General features: G+C 39.3%; 1 protein-coding gene and 1 long non-coding RNA gene across 9 annotated transcripts in view; one reads left to right on the forward strand and one right to left on the reverse strand.

Annotated features, from left to right (window-relative positions):
* Positions 1-8,293: 8,293 nt before the first annotated feature.
* SLC4A7 (solute carrier family 4 member 7) overlaps positions 8,294-22,921 on the forward strand; it is a 109,833-nt gene continuing 95,205 nt past the window's right edge. For 7 of the 8 annotated variants that reach the window (XM_038570656.1, XM_038570659.1, XM_038570661.1 and 4 more), the window contains exon 1: positions 8,318-8,409. In XM_038570656.1, the coding sequence (XP_038426584.1) occupies positions 8,350-8,409 (60 nt within the window). In that variant the 5' untranslated portion in view covers positions 8,318-8,349. Of the gene's footprint in view, positions 8,410-22,921 lie in introns of all 8 variants that reach the window. The other variant, XM_038570657.1, reaches the window with a different exon arrangement.
* On the reverse strand, positions 14,195-21,066 carry LOC119865365. Its single transcript, XR_005376938.1, has 3 exons — positions 20,964-21,066; positions 18,617-18,672; positions 14,195-16,129 (listed from the first exon to the last, which is right to left on the reverse strand). It is a non-coding gene; the product is annotated as an uncharacterized LOC119865365 (long non-coding RNA).

The raw sequence follows: 22,921 nt of genomic DNA on the forward strand, positions 1-22,921 counted from the left end.
TTATTATAAACCATTATAAAATTTCCTATTAGTATTGTAGATTATTTTGTCTTAAAAATAATGTTTACAGTTTTCTTAGTATAAAAGTAATTTATTTATTGTAGAAATTTGTAGAAACCTAAAAAGAATTAAATTTAAAAATCATCTGTATTCCTGGGGTGCCTGGGTAGCTCAGTCATTTGAGCATCCCACTCTCAATTTCAGCTCAGGTCATGGTCTCAGGGTCATGAGAGATCCAGCCTCACATGCGACTCCCCACTCTGTGGGGAGTCTGCTTGAGATTCTTTCCCTCTCCCTCTGCCCTTCCCCACCCCATCCCCCTGCATGTACATGTGTGTGTGTGTGCTGTCTCTCTCTCTGTCTCATAAATAAGTAAATCTTTAAAATAAATGAATAAATGAATAAAAATCACTTGTATTCTTATCCACTATAAGCATTTTTGTTTATCTCCTTTTAATCATTTTATTGTTAATTTTTAATATATTACTTTCAGTTGATCACTCACTGATAGGTAGTTAAAATTAGGATTATACTTTATGTCAACTTTGTATATAGATCTTTTTTTTTTTTTTAAAGATTTATTTATGCAAGACACAGAAAGAGAGGCAGAGACACAGGCAGAGGGAGGAGAAGCAGGCTGTATTCAAGGAGCCCGATGTGGGACTTGGTCCTTGGAATCTGGGATCAGGCCCTGAGCCAAAGGCAGACACTCAACCACTGAGCCTCTCAAGTGTCCCTGTATATAGATCTTTTAACAAAACTTGATACAATGAGCATTTTCCATTAAAATTTAGAATGTCTTGATGAATACATTATAATCCCTCATGTAGATATGCAAACATTTAATAACTTTTTCATTGCTTCAATTTTAGATGGTTTTTAAATTTTCATTTTCATACATAAAATTTTATAACATTGGCATAAACCCCATTGTATATAAATAAATATATGTCTGTATCTATAACTCATCTTTTAAGACATTCCTAGTTATGATATTATAGGGTTGAAGGACACATTATTTTTTGTGATTGTTAATACATGTTGCCAAATTACTTTTCAGGAAGATTGTACCAACATAGGTTCAAAGGGTATCTTTAGAGGGAGACACTAGAAATTACCCTTGACTAGATGGATCCACTGGGACCAATAAGCACTGGGAAATGAATATGATTTATGGATACACCAATTAGCCTCCTTGTGTTCTGTGATTCCAGACTTGTAGTACTCTGACACCGTAGTTTCACAAATGAATATCATAGGTAGGGTGTGGAAAGAGTGGAAAGAGCCATATCAACCTACATCTGCTATTGCACCAAAGTCTTGTAGAATATATGCTGCTGATGAGGAGACATGCCATCTTCATACGCATAGGGCAACTTATGACTATAACCATGGTCTGGATCTCTATTTGTATTATAAGCATTATTGTAAATTGGCATTTAAGAGCTACAGCTAGGGAGTCATTAGTAAATGATAATACTAGTATTCTCATTTGCAGGGGATATATTCTCAGTCCTCCAATGGAAACATTTCCAGATTCTTGATGCTTTCTCTGGTTAACTGTCTTTAGGAAAAGATAAAATGCTGGTGCTTGTGTATGCTATGAAGCATCCTTAAATAGGGTCTGGGGGCATCATCGTGTTATCAGACACATTATTTGGGTAATGAGACAAATGGATATTCACTAGTAAAGAGAGACTTATAAAGAGCTTCATGTCAGTTTAGGTGAGGTTTTTGCAGTCAAATGAGTAATGAAAATCCTTCAGTTTTTCAGAGATTTATGGAGTTTGCAATTGAGGATAAAGGATTTTGGCCTCAATTATCCCTGTCTTACAAATCAGGAAGCAGAAGTCCAGAGGCATTAAGTGACATATGCAATGTCATGCAGAACTTAAGTCTCCTTTTTCCTGTCAGTTTTAGATTATCATAAAATAGGATGATTATGAATATTTCAGGATGATCTAAACCAACCCAAGTACTTATTTTAACATTAATGCATGGTATGGAGCGCCTGGCTGGCTCAGTCAGTGGAGCATGCAACTCTTGATCTCGGGGTTGTAGGTTTGAGCCCCAGGCTGGGTGTAGAGATTACTTAAAATCTTTAAACCACCTCTTCAAAACCCGTTAATTCATAGTAATTTTTTAAGAAATTTGATTCCATGGCAAGAAATGTTTTCTTCCATTTCTGCCTCCCTAAAACTCTTTTATACCTCTGTTTCTCAAGATAAGACTTTGGGATTTTAGATTTCCCCTTTGGTGTAGATGAGTTCTTTTCCAAAATTCATTGTGGTCTCAGTCATGGACCTGAAGGGATCACTTTAATAAAAGGGGTGTGTGTTTATTGAAATCTAACTATATCAAAAGAATGATGCTGAGAAAAAATAAATGAGCTAGAATCATTCAATGCTTTTCTAGCCCAAGTACAAAGAGGAATGGTTCTTGGAAAGCAACCAAAACATAAGCCACACCCTGGTGTACCTAGGTGTTACCAAAATGGACTCTGACTTTTAAAGAACACTACCTAAATCGGAGTAACAATCTTTAAATTTACTGGCACATCTCAAAGTGCCAATGTACTGGCACATCTCAAAGTGCCAATGTACACTATTCTGTACTCACTTGCCATCTGTTACTCAGTGGTAGATTACAGTATTTCACCCAATGCCTGAGCAAACTAGATGGTGACCAATGACTTTGAGCTGACTTGGAAAAAATCAGCCTTGTTAAAGAAATAATGAGCTGAGTATTAGTCAGTCTAGAATCCAGTTCCAGGGCCCTTCCTAAACTGCTGTGTTATTTGATCATGATAGTACTTACAGTCTTTGACATAATTGTATTTTGTACAACAATCGTAGTTCCTTCTGAATACATATGTGCATAAAATAATTCAGAAATAGATATACAAATAATTTTGTGTTTCTAGAAGAAAATAGATAATAGATATTGATACAAGTATATAATTGGGGTATTTTTTCTTACAAAAAGCATCATAGTACACCCACTTACTCTCTTTGCTTTTTGTTTTTTTGTAACTTAATATTAAGAATATATATTGAAACCCTTTTCTTATTGGCACACTTGTATAACTCATTCTCTTAGTGCTAAATTGTATTTCATATTTGGAGTACCAAAATATATTTAACCAATCTTCCTTATTGACATATTATTGCCAGTTTTTCTTTTATCAAAAATGCATTAATGAACATACCTGAACATATACTTTATTCATCATTTTTATTAGTGAAAGCAGATTAAATGCTTTTGTTTCCTGTGGCACTAGCTTAAGCATTGTTCTTTAGGCTTTTTTTTAAGACTATTTTTTTTTAAAGCAAAACTGAGCGGAAGGGGCAGGCCAGGTGGCCCAGTGGTTTAGCGCCGCCTTCAGCCCAGGGTGTGATCCTGGAGTCCGCACCGAATCGTCAGGTTCCCTGCATGGAGCCTGCTTCTCCCTCTGCCTGTGCCTGTATCTCTTTCTCTCTGTGTCTCTCATGAATAAATAAATAAACTTAAAAAAAAAAAAAAAACTGAGCGGAAGGTATGGAGATTTTCCCTTTACCCTACCCCCACACCATCACAGCCTCCCCTATTATCAACAGTGCCCACCAGAGTGATACATTTGTTACAACTGATGAGCCTACATTGACACATCATAATCATCCAAAGTCCATAGATTGTATTACTGTTTACTCCTGGTGGTGTACATTCCTTGGGTTTAAACAAATGTATAATGGCATGTATCCATTATGGTATCAAATGGTATTTTCATTGTCCTATTTGTTAGGTGTTGTGCTAGATGTTCTCAATTATTCTTTGCCAATGCAAACCCATGAGGATACTACCAAGATTCAAGATTATCTGCAATTTACAGTTTCAAAAAGGAGGCTGGCAAGGTGAAGTCTTGCCCAAAAGCATAAGAACAAGCACAAAAGCAATCTGCTCTCAGCAGTTTGCCTGGATGGGGAGGAATGCTTCACCACTGGGCTACTCTGTTCCTTCAGATCAATAACCTTGATCTTTTTAAAAATAGTCATCATTGTAGTTGACATACAATGCTTAGTTTCAAGAGTTCAACATAGTGAGTTGACAATCACATGCTCACGATGCTCACTATGAATAAGTGTAGTTACCTTTTGTTATCCGTTAAAAAGAAAACCACAGGCCCAAAATGGCATCACTTGGGCCAAGTCACCAAACAGGTCATGTCACTAAACCCAACTGCAGTTCCAATAACTCCCGGAGATGTAGTTTTAACTGGTCAGAATTTTCTGGTTAATGTTAATGAGGTTATCTGTCACATGGACCCTTTTCCATCCCCTACAGGAAGATGAAGTAATCCTCGTAATAAGACCCTCTGCCGTTCCCGGGAATGGAAGGTGATCTTGCCTAAAACAATCATTTCTTTTCTTTTGCTTATAACTTTCAAATTTACTCTGTTGAATTTTGTCTTTTAAACAGACCATATTGGGCAGCCTTGGTGGCCCAGCGTTTTAGCGCCTCCTTCAGCCAAGGGCCTGAGGGTGGAGACCCGGGATCGAGTCCCACATCAGGCTCCCTGCATGTCTCTGCCTCTTTCCCTCTCTGTGTCTCTCATGAATAAATAAATAAACAGACCATATTATTACAGTATTATTGACTATATTCTCTATGCTGTACTTTCATTCCCCATGACTTATTTTTTAACTGGAAGTTTGTACCTCTTAATCCCCTTCACCTGTTTCTCCTATCCTTTCTGGCAACTACCAGATGGTTCTTTGTATTTATGGGTCTGTTTCTGATTTTTTTTTCCAGTGCCTTTGATCTTGCTCTGCTTATACTATTACCTCTTTCCTCCCCTCTCCAGACAATTTGATCAAGTAAATACCATTATCATTCATAACTCAGTTTAAATCTACTGTATTTCTCTATAACTTTTCCAAACACCTTCACTGATGTTCTTTTCCCACAGCTGGCAGCCTTCATTCCCTTCCTTCTCTAGCAAAAGGCATTCCATTCTTTTTCATTGAGTTTCCCATGACCACATTAGAGCTGCACACATTGCATTGTTGGCATTTGTTTGTATATTGATGTCTTCCACCTTGAACTCCATGAAATCAAGGAACAGGTCTTTTTTGTTTTGTTTTGTTTTTTAAAGTTATCAAAAGAGCTACTTTTCTTCCCCCAATCATCTTCATTTCATCTTCTTCCCATTGCAACTGCCCTGGTGCTTTTGTAAACACTATTCCAAGGAGTTTAGTTTTCCTTATGGGATTGGATGATTGGGAATATTTAAATATCAGCTATGACCAGAAGAGGCAATGAAGAGATTCATAATTGTTAATGGATCTGCTAAAGGTTGGTTCCATGCATTTCAAAATGACACAGAAGCTGCTATTTGCCTTTACAAAATATGCCCTGGCTCTTAAAGAATGGTTGAGGGAAGATTATTCTCTCCTCAGGATTAAGATCTTGCCAAGAGGTTGCATCCAGGTCCCTGCTAGTATTACATACTGTTCCAGAAATCCAGGAAGTATCCTGGGTTACGACTAAATGTCATTAATTTTAGGTGCTACAGATTCATTATTAGTGATGAATTTAAGCTCACATTTACCTTTGTTTAGCAGTTTTTTTCCCTGTGCTACATTTTGGATGAATATTTAAAATACTTAAGATAATAATTTGCCTTTTAGCACTTTGGAACATTTCATAGTCATTTACATTTGCTGAAAGTGATTTTAACACATTATCTTCTTTACTCATTACAACTATCACCTCAGAATGAACTCTGGCTTTGCTAGAATTAAGTGGGCAATTGAGAGTAATAAATTCTATAATTCAGATGTTTACCACATTATTTTTTTAGTAGTTGGGATCAAGTGAGGAATAGAAAAACTGCATGGTAACACAGAAATCACTCAAAAAATAATTGTGGATTAAATAAATCAAGGGCTTATTTTTCTCTTTTGCAAGATGTTTGAAGAGAAAGCCATTTTTCTAGCATGGTCTCCTGAGTGTGTGTGTGTGTGTGTGTATATATATATATATATATATGTTTTAAAGATTTTATTTGCTTATTGAGAAGGGGTAGGGGCAGAGGCAGAGGGAGAGAGAATCCCAAGTAGACTCCACACTCAGCACGGGGCTGAATGGGGTTCAATCTCAACACCCTGAGATTATGACCTGAGTCACCCAGGAGCCCCTCTTGAGTATATATTTTTAAGCCTTTTTTTGAGGTTGACTACTTAGCTCTTTTAACTTTGGTTCCAAGGGTTTTGGTTCCTACTTTGTTACTGTTACTACATTTGGCCACATCCTTAGCTGTCACCCAGGATGCTCTTAGGTCTTAAAGGATGTCCCCTCACAACCCACTTCATTCAATTAACCCAAGTAGAGCTTACAAGGGCCAAGTACCCTTCTGGGCACACTAGGAAAAAAGAGCAAACGAAGCAGACAAAAAAAAAAAAAAAAAAAAAAAAAAAAAAATCACAGCTTGCATGGAGCATACATGGAGCACACATTACTATGCTAATGTATATGTACAGACAATAAATATAATAAAGCATAACATACAAAAATGTTATAAGAGGGTAAGTGCTGTACAAAAAAATAAGGCAGAGAAAGGGGGTAGAGGGTGTTCTGTATATACACTAATTACAGTTATTGGCTACATTGTAAGAGAGTCCAGACCTAATTCAATATAAATCATATTCACCTTAGAAAGTGATAGTATGGGTACAAGTGATGGATGCCTTCAGCAGCTTTACAACGTGTTTTTTTTTTAAAATTCCAGTTTCCCTCTTTCTCTATATTCTTTCCTTTTCATTCTTGTTTTATCTTTTCTTCCCTTTTTCTTCTTGTTGATCAATCATCATTAACGAGGCACTGGAATGCTGCAATAGAAAGAGCAGGTCTCCCAACTAGGAACTAAATCTCTACGAGCCTCAGATTCCTCACCTGTAAAATGCGGTTAATAAAACAGATTTTGTAGTGTTGTGAGGATTAGAGATGAGGCATGTTTGCAAAACATCACAGTCTCTAAATACAGGCCTCTTTAAATGGTAGCTATTATTAAAAGCGCATCTGCTCTTATACAAATAAGTGAATAATGTGTGCTGGCCTCAAAGTAACTCTCTGGGAAGTTGAGAACAAAAGGGGACTAGGAACCAAACCAGGAATGAGTCTCGTAGCATCCTTAAGTTTTTGACAAAGGGCTTTACTTATACCCTATTGGAGATGGATAGAACATGTGCTCCGGTCCCGCTGTAACATAGTTTCCCTCCAAAGCACTGATGTAGCTCTTCTCGGCCAACATTTTGTTACCTTTTAAAAAACGCAGGGTAATCTTGTTAACAGTAATGCCCACAATAAGCATGCTATGTGTCAGGCACGTTTAGAGACAGACATTCACTTAACCCTTCCGTGTGGACCTGTGTGGCAGGTGCCGTCATCATTCTCAGTTGGGGCTGTAGGCATTTGAGAGCTGCCCTCGAGGTGCGGATATTTGCGCGTGGACTCAAGAGTGTGGGAGCCGCCGTGGTGCCGGGACAAGAGGACAAGCACGCGAGGATGCCTGGCCAGGAAGACTCCCTCTTTCAGAGGCCTCGAGTTGGGGCTCACGCCTACTGATCCAAGAGGGGAAAAAAAAAAAAAAAAAAAAAAAAATCTTGCAGGAGTCATGAAGACCCGTTCGTTCTTTTGGAGTTCCCGGGAGGGTCCTGGATCAGGGTGGCGTCCTCCTATCCTCCTGCTACTCTAAAGAACGTGGGGAGGAGGTGGGGGCGGTGGTAAATTCCACGGCACTTTGAAACTTCGGGCGAAACCTCCCACCCGAGAAACGAGTCAGACGCTTGAGTTTCAGGCAGTTTTTACAAAGAGGGGCGGGGCCTCCCGCGGAGGTGGCGGGGGGCGGTGCACGCGGCGCCGAGCGAGCCGCCGATTGGCTGGGACACGTGCCCGTCCCGCCTGCCCCGTCCCGGCGCGGCGGCCTCCCGGCGGGGTCGGCGGGCGCGCAGAGCGGGCTGGCGCGGCGGCCCCGGCAGGGGGCGTGGCGGGAGGCGGGAGGCGGGAGGCGGGAGGCGGGAGGCGGGGCCCGGGCGCCGCGCGTCACGGCCTGCGGCCCCGCCCCCGGGCCCTACGCGGCTGCCTCCGCCTCCCGCGCCTAGTCCTGCCGCTGCTCGGCGCTCGCCCCACGTTCCACGCCGCGGCCTCGCGGGGAGACCAGCCTTGCGGCGGCCGCGCACACGCCCGCGCCTCCCGCGCCTCCCGCGCCTCCCTCCCGCGCACGGCTGTCGGACGCTCGTTCGTTTCCCCTCGCGCGCCGGGCTCGGCGGCGGCGGCGGCGGCGGGCGGACAGCGCGGGCTGGCCGGCGGGCCATGGAGGCGGATGGGGCCGGCGAGCAGATGAGACCGCTACTCACCCGGGTAACGAGCAGGGTGAGGGCGCCGCGGGCGGCGAGGGTCCTCGGCGGGCGGGCGGGGGCGCGGGCGGGGGCGCGGGCGGGACGAGGCAGACAAAGGCGGGGGCGCGGCGGGCGTCGCGGTCCGGCCCGGTGGGCCCTGGCCCGGAGCCCCCCCGCCGCCCCGCCGTCCCCTTTGTGTGGCGGCCCCGGGAGGCCCGAGTGGGGGCGTCCTCGGCGCGACCCCGGCGGGACCCCGGCGGGACCCCGGCGAGACCCCGGCGAGACCCCGGCGAGACCGCGGGGGCCCAGCGTCCGCCCTTGCCCCCGGCCGCCTCCTGCTCTGCGGCGCGGCGCTGCGGGCCGGGGGCTCGGCTCGGGTTGCCTGGGCGCTGGGGTGCGGTGAGCCCCTCGGACACGCATCCGTCTCCTGGCTGTGAGCGCGGCTCCACCTGTTTGTAGCCGCGGGCGGCGGCGAAGAGTCGGGGTGGATCTTGCCCTCCTCGCGCGTCTCCCCGCCCGGCCCGCGCGGGCTGCTTTGTTCGGTGAGTTGCGCGGCCGCGTGGACGAGCTGCTCGGGGCCAGGGCCGCCTCTCGGTCCGCCGCCGCCTCCTGCCGCAGGCCGAGCCCGAGCGTCCGCGTCCTGCGCTCGGGGCCGCTCCCCCCCGCCCGCCCTCGGGCCGCCGCGCCCCGTGCCCCGCCGGCCGCTTGGGCTCCGGGATTCGAGGGGAGGCCGGGGGCGCTCCCGAGGGCCAGCGCTGGCCTCCAGGATGCGGGACGGGCGGCCCAAGCTCCAGAAACGGACTTCCTGCTTGTCTGTAGGACACATGCGAACCCACAGAGGGGATCCCCTTCTCTTGTCGGGTAGTTCCTGACTCAGCGGGCAGGGAAGTGTCCTGAATTTTCCGACTCCCAGTTCTCACTCTGTGACCAGCACAGGAGGGACGGTGGTAGTGACATTTTCCAGTCTTTCACGACTCACAGAAAAATTGCTTTTCGTGTGTTTTTTATTCAAGAGTTTTCTTTAATTAACCTGCTTACAAGCCCCCCCTCCCCCCACCCCACATCCCACATCTTTCTAAAGAATATTGTAAAGCCCTGGAGAGTAGTCGCTCGTTATTACTTCAGTGTGCTCACTTACAAATTCTCAAAACACGGAGGAAAACGGAGTCTCCAGACAGTGAAGTCATTTAGCAGTGGTTTTAGGGAAAGCTCAAGTCGCAGTGATGTTGGTAATGGAATACTGGAAACTCGTTCTAAGGAATCTTCAGTCATTCTTTGTGTGACAGTTGAATAAATTGCATTTTGGAAGGGTCCCCCCCCCCCCCCCCCCCAGCACGTTCTGTACCAATGTGTGTCAAATAGTGTTGTCCTTAAATGCAGATTTTCGATTCAGAGCAGTTAAGAACGTTCCAGTTTTCATAAAGCTGGAGAGAAACTGTGTCTTCTCAACTATTACCTACTTAGCTAGCAAAAGGAGCATGGTAATGCCGTTGCCTTCCCGATCATTCATTCATTCTTTCATTCATTCATTGTGATAGCACTTGGAACCTATCCTGTACTATCCAACAAGACAGAACCAGCTCTGCTCTAATAGAAGTTGTCATTCAAATGAATGACAGAGGAGTTATCAAGCACTTATTAGTGGCATGGCAGGGGAGGACTTCGGAAGTGTGTACCTCCTAAATCTCTGGGAAGAAAAGATTTGCCTACAGTAAGCATATACAAATCAGTAATAGGAATTACATAAGCTATCACACAGTCTAAAAACAGAATGCGAGAACAGGAAAACTGTTGGTTTAACTAGTACAGAACACTGTAACTTATGAACTAGGAAGAGAGGAACTGTTTGCATTGACAAAATTACTTTTTTTTTTTATCAATTTTCCCCTGGAAAAGTCATAAAAATGGAAGATTATGATATTCATCAGTCATTTCTCCTTTAACTGACAACATCTTGGCATAGCCAAAAAAATAGAATAAAATTGATATTCATAAAATGCTATCTTGGGTATGTGATTATGCACAATTTTTGAATAAATTGGTGGCAGTTTATATTGCTCTAAAACAAGCCCATCTGTTCCATAATTTAGGCTCTAAGGCTTCCTTTGCGTCTAAAGTTCTGTGTTTTTCATTGATCATGGTTTTGAGATAGGAGAAAGTCATTTATCTTATAAAAATGCAACTTTTGTTTGCTGCAAAAACTTAACTGCAGGCCTCCCTTAGAATTGACTTGAACTGTCAGTCTTTTTTTCTGGTATAGGTTAAATATTCTGTTAGAATAGATAGCACTGTTTAGAAGGTTCCCGGGTTTTGGCAAGTGTTTCTTCTTTTATTTTTTTTTATTTTTATTTTTTTTTAAAGATTTTATTTATTTATTCATGATAGTCACAGAGGAGAGAGAGAGAGAGAGAGGCAGAGACACAGGCAGAGGGAGAAGCAGGCTCCATGCACCGGGAGCCCGACGTGGGATTCGATCCCGGGTCTCCAGGATCGCACCCTGGGCCAAAGGCAGGCGCCAAACCGCTGCGCCACCCAGGGATCCCTGTTTCTTCTTTTAAGCAGTACATTATTTAGCACAGTTCTGTTACCACTGAAATTTTTGGGCTGTTCCATGAATTTTGTTGTTTTACAATTTCATTCATTTTATGGATATTAACTTATCTCCTAGGTGCCAGGCACTGGGGATGTGGGCACCCAAGGTAGAGTCTTAATCTCACTGAGTTTATTTTGGCATGTGTAGTGAACACAGTGATAGCATTTGTATTCCTGCTAATTCCATTTGTGAGTGCCTGTTGAAACATTTTCCTGAGTCCATTAGAAATACTTTTTAAAAAGTAGTCAATAGAATAAATAAAAGTAACAACTTAGAATGAATTTAGTGGTGGTTGGCAAGTAGAAGGTTTTTTGGTGGGTCTGTAACTAAGCATATTCTTTGGGATCTGTGGTTAGGTATTGATAACTCTAGATATAAAATGTACTCCAGGCATAGTATCAGAATTTTAGTTACCTTTTTGCCTTTAGTTGGTTTCTCTGCATCACAATCCATGGAATTGTAATAGAGGGAGAGACAAGAAACCTCATCTGTCCAAGTGAAACTGTAGGACGATTGAATTGGATTGAAGAATTGTTTTATTTGGTAATTGAGACTGAGAAGTATACAGGTGTTTTTCTAATAGAGCTTAGGGTATGAAAATTAGAATATTTTGTTACACCAATCTTCTGTTAGTTGAGTAGGTTAAAATCGAAAGCCAAAGTAACCTGTTGTTAGAGGAACCTGGTTTATTTTAGTGGTATGTGGTATGCTAACCAATATATTTTAAAGCCTTAGTAGTTAAACTTGTCAACATCCTGTAATGGGTTGTTTTTCTTCCTCTTTCCTTCCCCTTCTTTTTTACTGTATTTTACCACAAATATGATCTTAAAGTGGATAGGATCTGCAGCTGACAAAATGAGCCATTTACATAAAAGGAGCATACAGGTGATTCAAAGGATTAGTGTTATAAATTAGTCATTGTGGCTTTTGATTTTTATATTATAGCTTCCTCTTATTGATTATAGATTCTTCCATAGTTACCGCTTTTTATGGATACAGCATTTCCGATTTTGTAATAAGCATGTATCCGTAATAAAGATCAGTGTTTATATATGTAAGGGTGCAGCACCTCCCCCACCCCCTTGTAAGCCCGTTTTTGAACCAAGAGAATTTTTGGTTCCTGTACAAAGCAGGTACCTATTCCAGTATTCTACCTTACAATGGAATTTGCCTCTTTGTTTAGTAAACTACTTCATGTATTTTGTTGAGTAATACTCATTGGATTTTATAATTTGGGGAGACTTTTAGGATTATATGTAATTATGATGATAATAAACCATGAAAGGGTCTATGTTTGGCATGGTGTTATGATAGTGTTTGGTAGTGTTGCTGTGAACAGTCTTCCTGAGGGCAAAGGACTTAGCAGTGCTAGGTTTCTAGATTAGTGACTCTTTGCTTCCATGCGCTAGACATTTAAATGGCTGCTATGAGAGTGGCCACTTTTTTTCAGTGCTTGGTTTAGGAAGATAGTGTGATGATGACATAAATATACTCTTATATATGGAGCTGATTTGCTACTGCAGAAAAGTTCTAGTTTGGCTTTTATAAGCAGATTTTCATATTTATTCCAAAGAGGATTTTTTAAATATTTTAACTGTTACTAAGTCATAGTTTGGATTTTAAAAGCAGTTGTTTTCTGAACAATATCAAAGTGAAGGGTAAAGCATAATCTATCTTTTCATAATGAAATAGAAAAGCTACTTTAATATTTTAAATATTCTTTCTTTTTCTTTTGTAGAGAATATGTAGCTTAGTGTCATTGGTTTTTATTTTGATTACATGTCAGACAGTATAGAATTGTCCTCTCTCTCTGGATTCCAGGACTGTACTGCTTCTTTTTGTCAGATTGCCCAATTTGGAGAAGCTGTTGAGTTATATATCATCCCTGACTAGGACTTGGGAATTGGATATACCTTGAAAATGGATTCACATGTGCAAGGTGCCTATACTTTATATTATAGAATGGACTGTGGACTGGTTTCTCAGAAAGCATGAGAAAGGAAAACATGATACGTATAATCTCTTTTTTCTCATGATTTGCCATAGTGTATAATTAACATTTGGCGCTTGTATGCTTAGTACATATTCTTTTACATACAGATTGCTTTCAGGTTGATACCATTCTTTATTCTGGAAAAATATGATACTTAGACCTTAGGAATTGATATATTAAAAAAAAAGATAGGAATAGAGCAAATTTATATATAATAGACTTTCTTCCCATTGAGTTCCATGGTAGTATTGGAGAGGTTTTCATTAAGAAAAAAAGTTATCTTAAGAAACATGCTTGAGAAGTGCTTGGGTGGCTTAATTGGTTAAGCATCTGACTCCTGATTTCGGCTCAGGTCACGATCTCAGGGTTGTGAGATCGAGCCCCAGTTGGGCTCTGTGCTGAGTGTGGAGCCTGCTTAAGATTCTTTCTCTCCTTCTGTAAAAAAAAAAAGAAAAGAAAAAATAAAGAAAGAAATAAACAATTTTTTAGAATATTTTTAAAAAATGTATTTGAGAGGGAATAGCATGCACCAAGCATGGGAAGGGAGAGAAGCAGAGGGAGAAGCAGATTCCTCACTGAGCAAGGATCCTGATGCAGAGTTTAATTCCAGGACCTTGGGATCATGACTTGAGCCAAAGGCAAATGCTTAACCGACTGAGCCAGGTGCCCCCAAGAAACAAATTTTTGATAGAATTTAAATGAGAAATTTCCATTCTGTTACAGTTTGGCCCCATCATGATGTAGAAAACATCTTTTCTTTTTTACAGTTGTAGCACTTTTTAATATTTTCCATGGGTGGGTGTGGTTTTGGGGAGAAACGTCAGGGAATGGAGGAAAGAAGGGTATTACTGGATTGTGTTTGTCTGAATTACTACAGATGCCACATATAGGCAGATTTAAGCTTTTGCACAAAGCTCCATGAGAAGAGCCTGATCTGAGCTTAAGCCCCCACCGGCCCTCTCTTCTGAATGTCCTTCTGCCTTTTTGTAGGGTACCAATCCCAAATCAGATGTGGTAGTCCTTCCTTTGTCACTTTTTCAATTTAATCATTCTACCCTAATCATTTTGCCTGCTAGACTGTAATCATGCTTGGAGATTCTTTGTTCTGCTTTTAAAACTGGATTTTTTTTTTTTTCCTCCCCTGGGCATTCACATTGTCACTTTCAGATTTGCAGCAGAATTATATTTCCAGCAGATACTGCTATCCAATGTGAAATCCTGAAAATCCTAAATGTTATGATCATATTCATACAAAATGAATTAAAGACCAACTTTTTTAATCCTGTAAGAATCTAATTTACTTAAGATGAGAGACATCTGTGTAAAAATCAGACTCAACCCCTTGTAACAATTCTCACAATTATTTAGTAGAATTTACTTTATTTGATATCGTTAACTGTTTAACATAATATCTTTGAATGTGCTTTGTTTGCTTTGCACCAAGGTACACACTTCATGGTGAATTCTCTGCTGCTTTTTCATTAGCTCTGGGTTCTGTCCTAACATTTGTAGTATTAATGGTGCCACAGATAATATAGCACTTCTATTCATTGCTTCTCAAATAGATAAGACCATGGGGACTGTGGTCCATGAATCCCCAGAAACGGAAAATTTTATGCTTGTATGCATTCTTTCCAGGAGAGAATCAAATAGCTTTACATTCAGATCTCTGAGGTGTTTATAATCCAAAAAGAGTGAAGGAATGCCTAGTCTAAAATTGAGCTCAGTTGGTTTCCTTAAAAGTTCTTAGAAGTCTTATATTTTGCTTAAATAGATGACAATAATTATTATATCAGCCCCAGTATTTGCTAGAGTTTGTTTTGTGGAACATTTCATCTGTAGAAGGTTTTGCCAAGTAAGTTTGGGAAATGTCACACACTATACTTTTCAGAGATTCATAATGCATAATGATGTGCTAAAGGCTCTGAGAAATCCTCTAATAAATACATTAAACTTTGTTGGGGGAGAGAATATAGTCATGTAAAATGGAAATTTCTGATGATTCTTACAAAATATGAACAGTAAGTAGGTCACTCATCTGTCTTATTACAGATCTAAGAAAGCAAATCCTGTGATACTGATAATTCACTTTGTTACAGTAACAGGAGAGATTTGAAAGATGTATCATTTAGGAAGACGCTTTGAAAGCAACCTGATAAGGTCTGGTTGAATAAATTATGGTATATCCACAGAGTGAGGTATTACAGCTATAAAAAAAGAATGAGGAAGATCTCTTTGTACTGATGTGAACAGATCTCTAGGGTAAATTGATTAAAAAAGGCAAAGTGAGGGACAAAGGGTGCTATACAGTGCCTTTTCTTTAAGGGGATAAGAATGTGTATTTGTATTTACTGGTATTTTTGCAAATACACTAGGAAGGAAAACAAGAATCCAACAAGAAATGGTTGTCATAAAGGGTATGAGGGAATGGGAATTGAGACAGGAGTGGGAGCAAAACTTTAATCTATGTCTTTCTGTGTAGTTTTGGTTTTTGAACTGTGCAAACACATTACTCAGTAAAAGAGAGGATGGTTTCTTATATTTATGTCATGGGTTAACATTAGCTATTTCATGAGAGATGTATATAGTCTAATATGTTATCAGCTGCTTAATTTTTCATGTTAAAAAGGCACCGTATGAATGGGAGAGTTGTTAATTGATGCCTATCAGTAAAATCACATACTACATACCTAACTTACTGAATCTACAAGTCTTTTGGCAGTTTTGAGTTTGCATGTTTCTGATGTCCAGTTCCTCCTCTCACTTTTCAACTCTTTTCTCTCCAGGGATTTAGATTTTGGTAAAGTAGAAGGCATGTTGTGGGAAGAGACTGAGGTGTTATAAATGAAGTGCCTTAGGCATTGGAAAGAACTGCTTGGTTATATATGTTCTTAAAGTTAGAATTTTCCTTTGTGATTTTTATACTTACTTTCAATCAGGATCATAAGTGTTAAAAAAAAAGTCATCTAGACTAATTATGATTAATTGTTGAGATTACAGTGACACTGTGGCAGGAGACACCGTTTGTACTGTTTTCTTGTTTTTGCTCTTGAAGGCACCATTTACCTCGAGTGTGGTGTGACTGCTTTCCCATAGAGCTGTGCAACGTGGCAGTCCTGTGGGAAGACCTCACTGTAATTGCATGTCTTCCATGTGAAATGTCAATCCCTACATTAAAAAAAAAAAAAACTAATTAAAAATAAAACTAAGAAATAATTCTGTTTAGCCAGTTTTTAGAAGCCAATAATTTGGAAAAGAGAATCATTTTTTTCCTCTCTTGACAGTATTTTTGTATTTATATTTGTGTGAAAGCCTCAGTGGCATTCTGAGACCTCCCAGCACCTCAGATGGAATAATGGAAGTGCTGAGTAAGGAGGAGGAATGCCATGATTCTCCTATTGTTGTGAATTGCTAATCTAGGATTTATGATTTTGTCCTTTGCTCTGGGGCAAGTGAAGTGATAACTAACCCTTTAAAGGAAGCCTCCTTTGAGCTTTGCATTTTATTAGGTATCTTTTAATCACTTATCCCTGTTACAGATGTGAACTCATAGGCAGAGAGATTTTCTGTAGTTTCCCAGGCCATACAATTAGTAGGAGGCTAACATGAGATTTGAACTCAAGGTTGATGCCAAATCACTACTTCTCCCTCTTGTTCCATTTCTCATTAGTCTAGAGTAATCCGTTATCCCTATTTGTCAGTGTCATTTGACATTAATCATATTAGGTAGTTTTACATTTGTGTTACTTGAAAGCTGTATTTGCCTTAGATAATTGAGTTAACCATTTTATATTTAAAAGGTTTTAAAAAAAAGGGTTTATTACTGTAACTTCTGTGAATTTGTTGCTAACATTATGGAAATTAAATATTTCAAATAAATTTACTTCTGTCTCCAGATTCAAGGAATCTAAATTTTTCTGCATCATTAATGAATTCTCAATTAGGTCTATTCTGAGGTTTAATATATAGAAAGCATTCAGTGACTGTTCAATGAATGAATATTAGGATAATATCATGAACTCTTAAGATTTGAAGTTGAATATGCTTTTAGTTCATTGTTTTATCAGTCAGTTAAGAAATTTTGTAGCTTTTATCTGTGATATTACCATGAAGGAAAAGACTCCTATTTTGCTTGCAATAACTGCTAGTAGAATAGAATATTTTTTGCTTTGGTTCTGTTGAGGGGGAATATTGAATAAATATAGTTTGGATTGATCCCAGAATAATAGTACTTAAATATTTTTAACCTGAAATATGATTTCAGGCAAGTGAGTATTATGTACATTGAAATGAAAATTTTATGACTCTTGGGGGGCTGCCTGGGTGGCTCAGGGGTTGAGCTTCTGCCTTTTGCCCAGGGTTTGATCCTGGGGTCCCGAGATCGAGTCCCATGTTGGGCTCCCTGCATGGAGCCTGCTTCTCTCTCTGCTGTGTCTCTGCCAATCTCTCTCTCTCTCTCTCTCTCTCTCTCTGTCTCTCATGAATAAATAAATAAAATCTTAAAAAAAATTTTTTTATGACTCTTGAACGGCTTCACAAGTTCTAAATACATTTAAACAGACTGCTGGAAAACATTGAATATTTTGCTTATATATTAATACTTGTCTAATATTTGCTTTATGAAAATTTGTGAGTTTTAATGTATATAATTATAAAAGGACCAATGGCAAGAAAAGGGATCTCAAACCCCAGATATGATGTCAGCTGTTATACATATATATATAAAATTATATGTAATTTTATATAAAATATAAAACATATATATGTAAAACATATATAAAACATATATATATGTTTGAAATTGTGCTATTTCTCTTAATTCATTAGAATTATTACTTACATAATATATTTTTTGGTTCATTTGCTTTTAATTTTGTGATTTTGAGGTTCCTGGGCTCTATTCCTTCCTGGACTCTGCCTCCGTAACTTCCTGGTCCTTGCATAAGTGTTTGCACAGGTGCCATAACTGACTAGCACACTGACTCAGTGGAGTCTTTTCAGTAATATTCTGTATTTATTTTTGTTTTGCTTATAACTGTTCCCAGATGACCTTATGATATGTTCAGGAGGAGTTTCCTCATCCATTTTTGCACATACCATTAGCAGTATTCTCAGGATGAGATTCTGTCCTGAACCTTTTTTTTTTTTAAGACTTTATCCATTCATGAGAGACACAGAGAGAGGCAGAGACACAGGCAGAGGGAGAAGCAGGCTCCACGCAGGGAGCCTGATGCGGGACTCATCCGGGGCTCCAGGATCACACCCTGGGCCAAAAGCAGGCGCTAAACCGCTGAGCCACCCAGGGATCCCCTGTCTGAACCTTTTTAAATCTGGGCAGGTTGGTCTCCCTGTTTAAGAATAAGAGATTCATTCAGACTAACATTAGTCTTCATTTGGTCTTTCATTTTATTTTATTGAACTGCTTTTTATTCAGTTAATAGGCAGTTCACTAAATAACCACAAGCCCCAAACCTTATTTTCAGGGCAAAGTAAATTTGGGCATAGCCAAACCTTAGCTCCTGGTGTGACAAGTACATGTTTGGGTTTCACACACACTGGGTTTCCCATGTGTAATCTGCCACCAGGTGGCCTTGGGCAACTAGTATTTTTGAATCTCATTTTTCTCATCTATAAAATTGAAATTACAGTACTCACAGGGCTTCTTCAGGATCAGGGAAAAGAATATACCTTGCATAAAATGCTGAATGTGCCTATGGAAACATGTAATTAGTAACCACCCTGTATTCTTCTGAAATATCTCATAATAGAATTCTAAAAGAATTAGTCTGTGTATTGATTAAAAAGAAATAGAAAATAGAGAATCTTGATCGTCTTCTGGCATGGAGATGTTCTAGATAGCTCTGTGGGAAGGGGTTAGGTGTTAGGAATAATTGAGTCTTCTACCTGTGTTTTTCCCTTGCTCTTAAAGGACTCCCATACTCACAACACTTCTGAGGATAGATGTGGGAAGAGGGTGTTTCCTCATACCAATCAATTCTGTGAGACTAGCTGAATGTCCTACAATTTAACACAGTTCTGGCACTATCTACCTGGAGATAGCATCAGGTCCCACAAGTTAAGTGCCCTGACTCACGCAGCTGCCCCTTCAGATGCCAGTGGCCAGTCTAGGTTGTCACCTGGCCTTCTGACTGATCAGCTATAAAGTGGAGGTTCCCCTGACTCCTCCTTGGATTCAACTGATACACTAGAGCAGCTCACAGAAGTCAGAAAATTTTATTTGCTGTTTGCCAGTTTATTCTAAAAGGATATGATAAAGGATGAACATCCAGATGGATGAGATACATAGAGCAAAGTATGTGTGGCAGGGGATTGTGGAGCTTCCATCTATCTGATCTCATAGAGTGCCAGTCTCCTAGCGCTCTACCCATGTGTTCAGGCACCTAGAATCTCTCCAGACCTCCTACTTGGGGGAGTTTTATGGAGGCTTCACCATTCTGGTATGACAATCATTAACTCCATTTCCAGCCCCTCTCCCTTCTCCAGAGAGTGGGATTAGCACTGAATTTCAAGCTTCTAATCATGGCTTGAGCTTTCTGTGACCAGCCCCTATCTAGGAGCCAACAAGGGTCACCTCATTAGAACAAGAAACCCTGCTATCATGCAGGAAGTGCCAAAGGATTTAAGAGTTCTGTGTCAGGAATCAGGGACAAAATGTTTAGAAGTTTAAAGCATAATATTATTTTCATATAAATAATTTTAACCATTGACGAAACATTTAAAATGTAATATATGTCTCTCCCTTTAAAAAAAAGAATACTAATCACTAGTATTGGGTTGTTGTGGTCTTTTTAAAACTTATTTTAATTATTTTCTTTTGTCATTGAATTTCTATGTGTTACAGATTTGTTATAGATAACAAATGAAATCCAGTAGCTATTTAAATGGGCAGGGGAAGAGAAGGTTTTCTGTTATACGTTCTCTATGATACCAATTTTACCTCCTCCAGTGGTTTTCTGATTCTTGGCTTGTTACAGATAGCTGAGGTTGCTAGATAACTTAATTCTGTTTCGGTGAGATATTCTGTATCTTCTTATTACTTACTGTTAGGCTTTCAGAATTCAGCCCACAGGGTATTGCAGTGTAGGGGAGTTCATTGCGCAGCTTGGCAGAGTAGGTGTAAGAAGGTTCCTAATTGTTCCTCTGCAAAAGGCTCAGTGACTAGAAATTTTATGATTTTAACTTTCATCTTAAATTTAATTATCATTTGTATTATTTTTTTCCGTGATCTGAACTAATAAGAATTACCATGTATTTAATTGGATAAAGTGAGGCTTCTGAATGTTTTGTCATATATATATATATATATATATACACACACACACAGATATGTACATATATATGTACACATAGTCTCATATATATATGATTACATATTAACTTGAGCCATTGGATCATTAAACAATTTATAGAGATATATAGGAATTTTGAGATTACTTGTAGCATTGAATTTTAATGGATTATATTAGTTAAGCTACCATTCTGTTACAAAAATATGATTTCCCAAAAGGTCATTATTGTAGGAATTTTAAGGTAATACAGTTTTAAGGAGGTCATATAAGAACTTTATTGTCAGATTGATGTTTTCTTCCATTTTTCAAGCTACTTCAAATTGGTTTTAAAAAGAGTTTTGATAGAGGTAAGGTAAATAAAAGTAATTTTATTGATTAAAAATCAAAACAGTATTTCAATACGATTTCATAGCAAAGTATGGACCCCTCCAGAATTAGAATTCATTTTGGAAGTATGATGGGGAGAAGTGGGAGATAAAGTCATGGAGTGAGGGAAAGAAGTTTTAGATTAACTTTCATCATTTCATTTGAAAAATACAAATTGCATATTTTACATAATTATTATACTCAGTTTTCATACTAATTTGTTTTGCTATCATCTCCTAATTGTGTTGAGTTAGCAATAGATGGGTGAAAAAGGTTAAGTGGTGAATATTGAGTGGATTGGATGCTAGGGATTGCTTTGTACTTACAGTGCTAGTACTTCCTTAATTATGGTCGTGAACTTCAAATGGGGCAGTTTGAAATTATTTGTTGGCAGTGAATCTCAGATCATCAGGGGTTGCTGCATCTTCCTGCCTCTACAATTGGTAGAAGTATTAGAGAAGTAAATCATGTTCATTGGAAAAAAAAATTATAGAAAGCCCAAAGGATGTAATTTCAGCTTTATTTTTCAATCTGCTTCAAGAGAATGACACATGCATCATAGTATATGAGCACTGATAGACTAATTTTGGTTGGGCCTGTTGGTTAGTGGTTTAGTGTTTAATTCCTTGAATGACTCTAGAGATAACAGTTTTTGCTTAAGTTGTCTGAAATAAATGAAGTTGACCTTTGTGTTCTAGGGCCTTTAATGAGAACTCTCTACTTATGGTGTGGATTGTGATTTAAAATTTTAATTTTACCTTTTTTCACTTTGTCCTCCATTATTCAGAATAGTTATGAAGCTGAAACCTGATTAGCCTTTGCTTGTCCAGCTTTTAAAGTAGGTATTGTTAAATAAAATTTAGGAGCGATTACCCTAAATATTTGTTCCCTGAATCTTCTCCTCACTGTTTTCCAAACTGTTGTGATTTATTAGTGATTTGCAAGAACAATTTATTGGATTATACAAGCATTTAAAAAAGTAAAGTAACAGCAGAAAATACCAAACAATACATTTGGATAGATAATTGTTTTGTGAAACTTTTGTAACATACATATACATAGATGTAAACAGATAACTGTGTGTACTGTAGTCCCAGTGATTCCTGTTAAAAAACATATGGTCTCATTCATTTGGGGAATATAAATAATAGGGGAAGGGAGAAGAAATGGGTAGGAAATATCAGAAAGGGAGACAGAACATGGAAGTAAACAAACTAGGGGTGGTGGAAGGGGAGGAGGGTGGGGAGTGGGGGTGACTGGGTGGTGGGCACTGAGGAGGGCACTTGATGGGATGTGCACTGGGTGTTATTCTGTATGTTGGCAAATTGAACACCAATACAAAATAAATTTATTATTAAAAAAATTGGAAATCCATTTCTATAAGATTAACATTTGATTACAGTCTTTTGAGAATTATATATTTATATATATATACACATACATGTATAATTTTTTTTCATTTAAAATTTGAGTAAATCCAAATAAATACGTAGATTAAACACTATTATTTGATGTCTAAGTTAATGCTACATCAAAAGGTTTATATTGGAGAATTTAACTTTTGGTTCCATGTATAATAAATGAGGTATAATGAGAAAGAACAACTTCCGACAGATTTTCCTCTGTTCTGTTTTAAACTCTTATCAACTATTAAGCCTTTAGGATCATGGGAAAAAATCATATATATGTATATGTGATATGTAAATAAAAAGCTTAGTCAGTTTGATCCACAAGTACCTGAGATACTGCAATATTTATAAGGAGATGATCTTTGGAAAGGACTTATATGGAGCACTCTATAATAAAATCTTATCTTTAATACCTTAGCAATTTAATCAGTTCTCTATTACTGTACATTAGATGCTTTGAGATTTTATAAGAAGCAAGATGAGAAGCATGGACTGGTTAATGCTATTAAACTGTAATTCTTCTGTTTTATGTGTATGTAAATACATAGTTACATACATCTTTTTTTTTAATTTCTAAAGATTTTATTTATTTATTCATGAGAGACACAGAGAGAGAGAGGCAGAGACATGGGTAGAGGGAGGAGCAGGCTCCATGCAGGGAGCCTGATGTGGGACTCTATCCCAGGTCTCCAGGACCATGCCCTGAGCCCACGGTGGTGCTAAACTGCTGAGCCACACGGGCTGCCCTACATACACATTTTTATCATATAGTATGTAAATACATAGTCCAAACCATGCATGGCTTGAAAGAAGACAAGTATTGTTTATTGTACAGGATAATCCTTAGACACTTAGGTTTTTTTGGAGAGAGATCT

Source organism: Canis lupus, chromosome 23, assembly GCF_011100685.1.
Source record: "Canis lupus familiaris isolate Mischka breed German Shepherd chromosome 23, alternate assembly UU_Cfam_GSD_1.0, whole genome shotgun sequence".
Classification (NCBI taxonomy): Eukaryota; Metazoa; Chordata; class Mammalia; order Carnivora; family Canidae; genus Canis; species Canis lupus.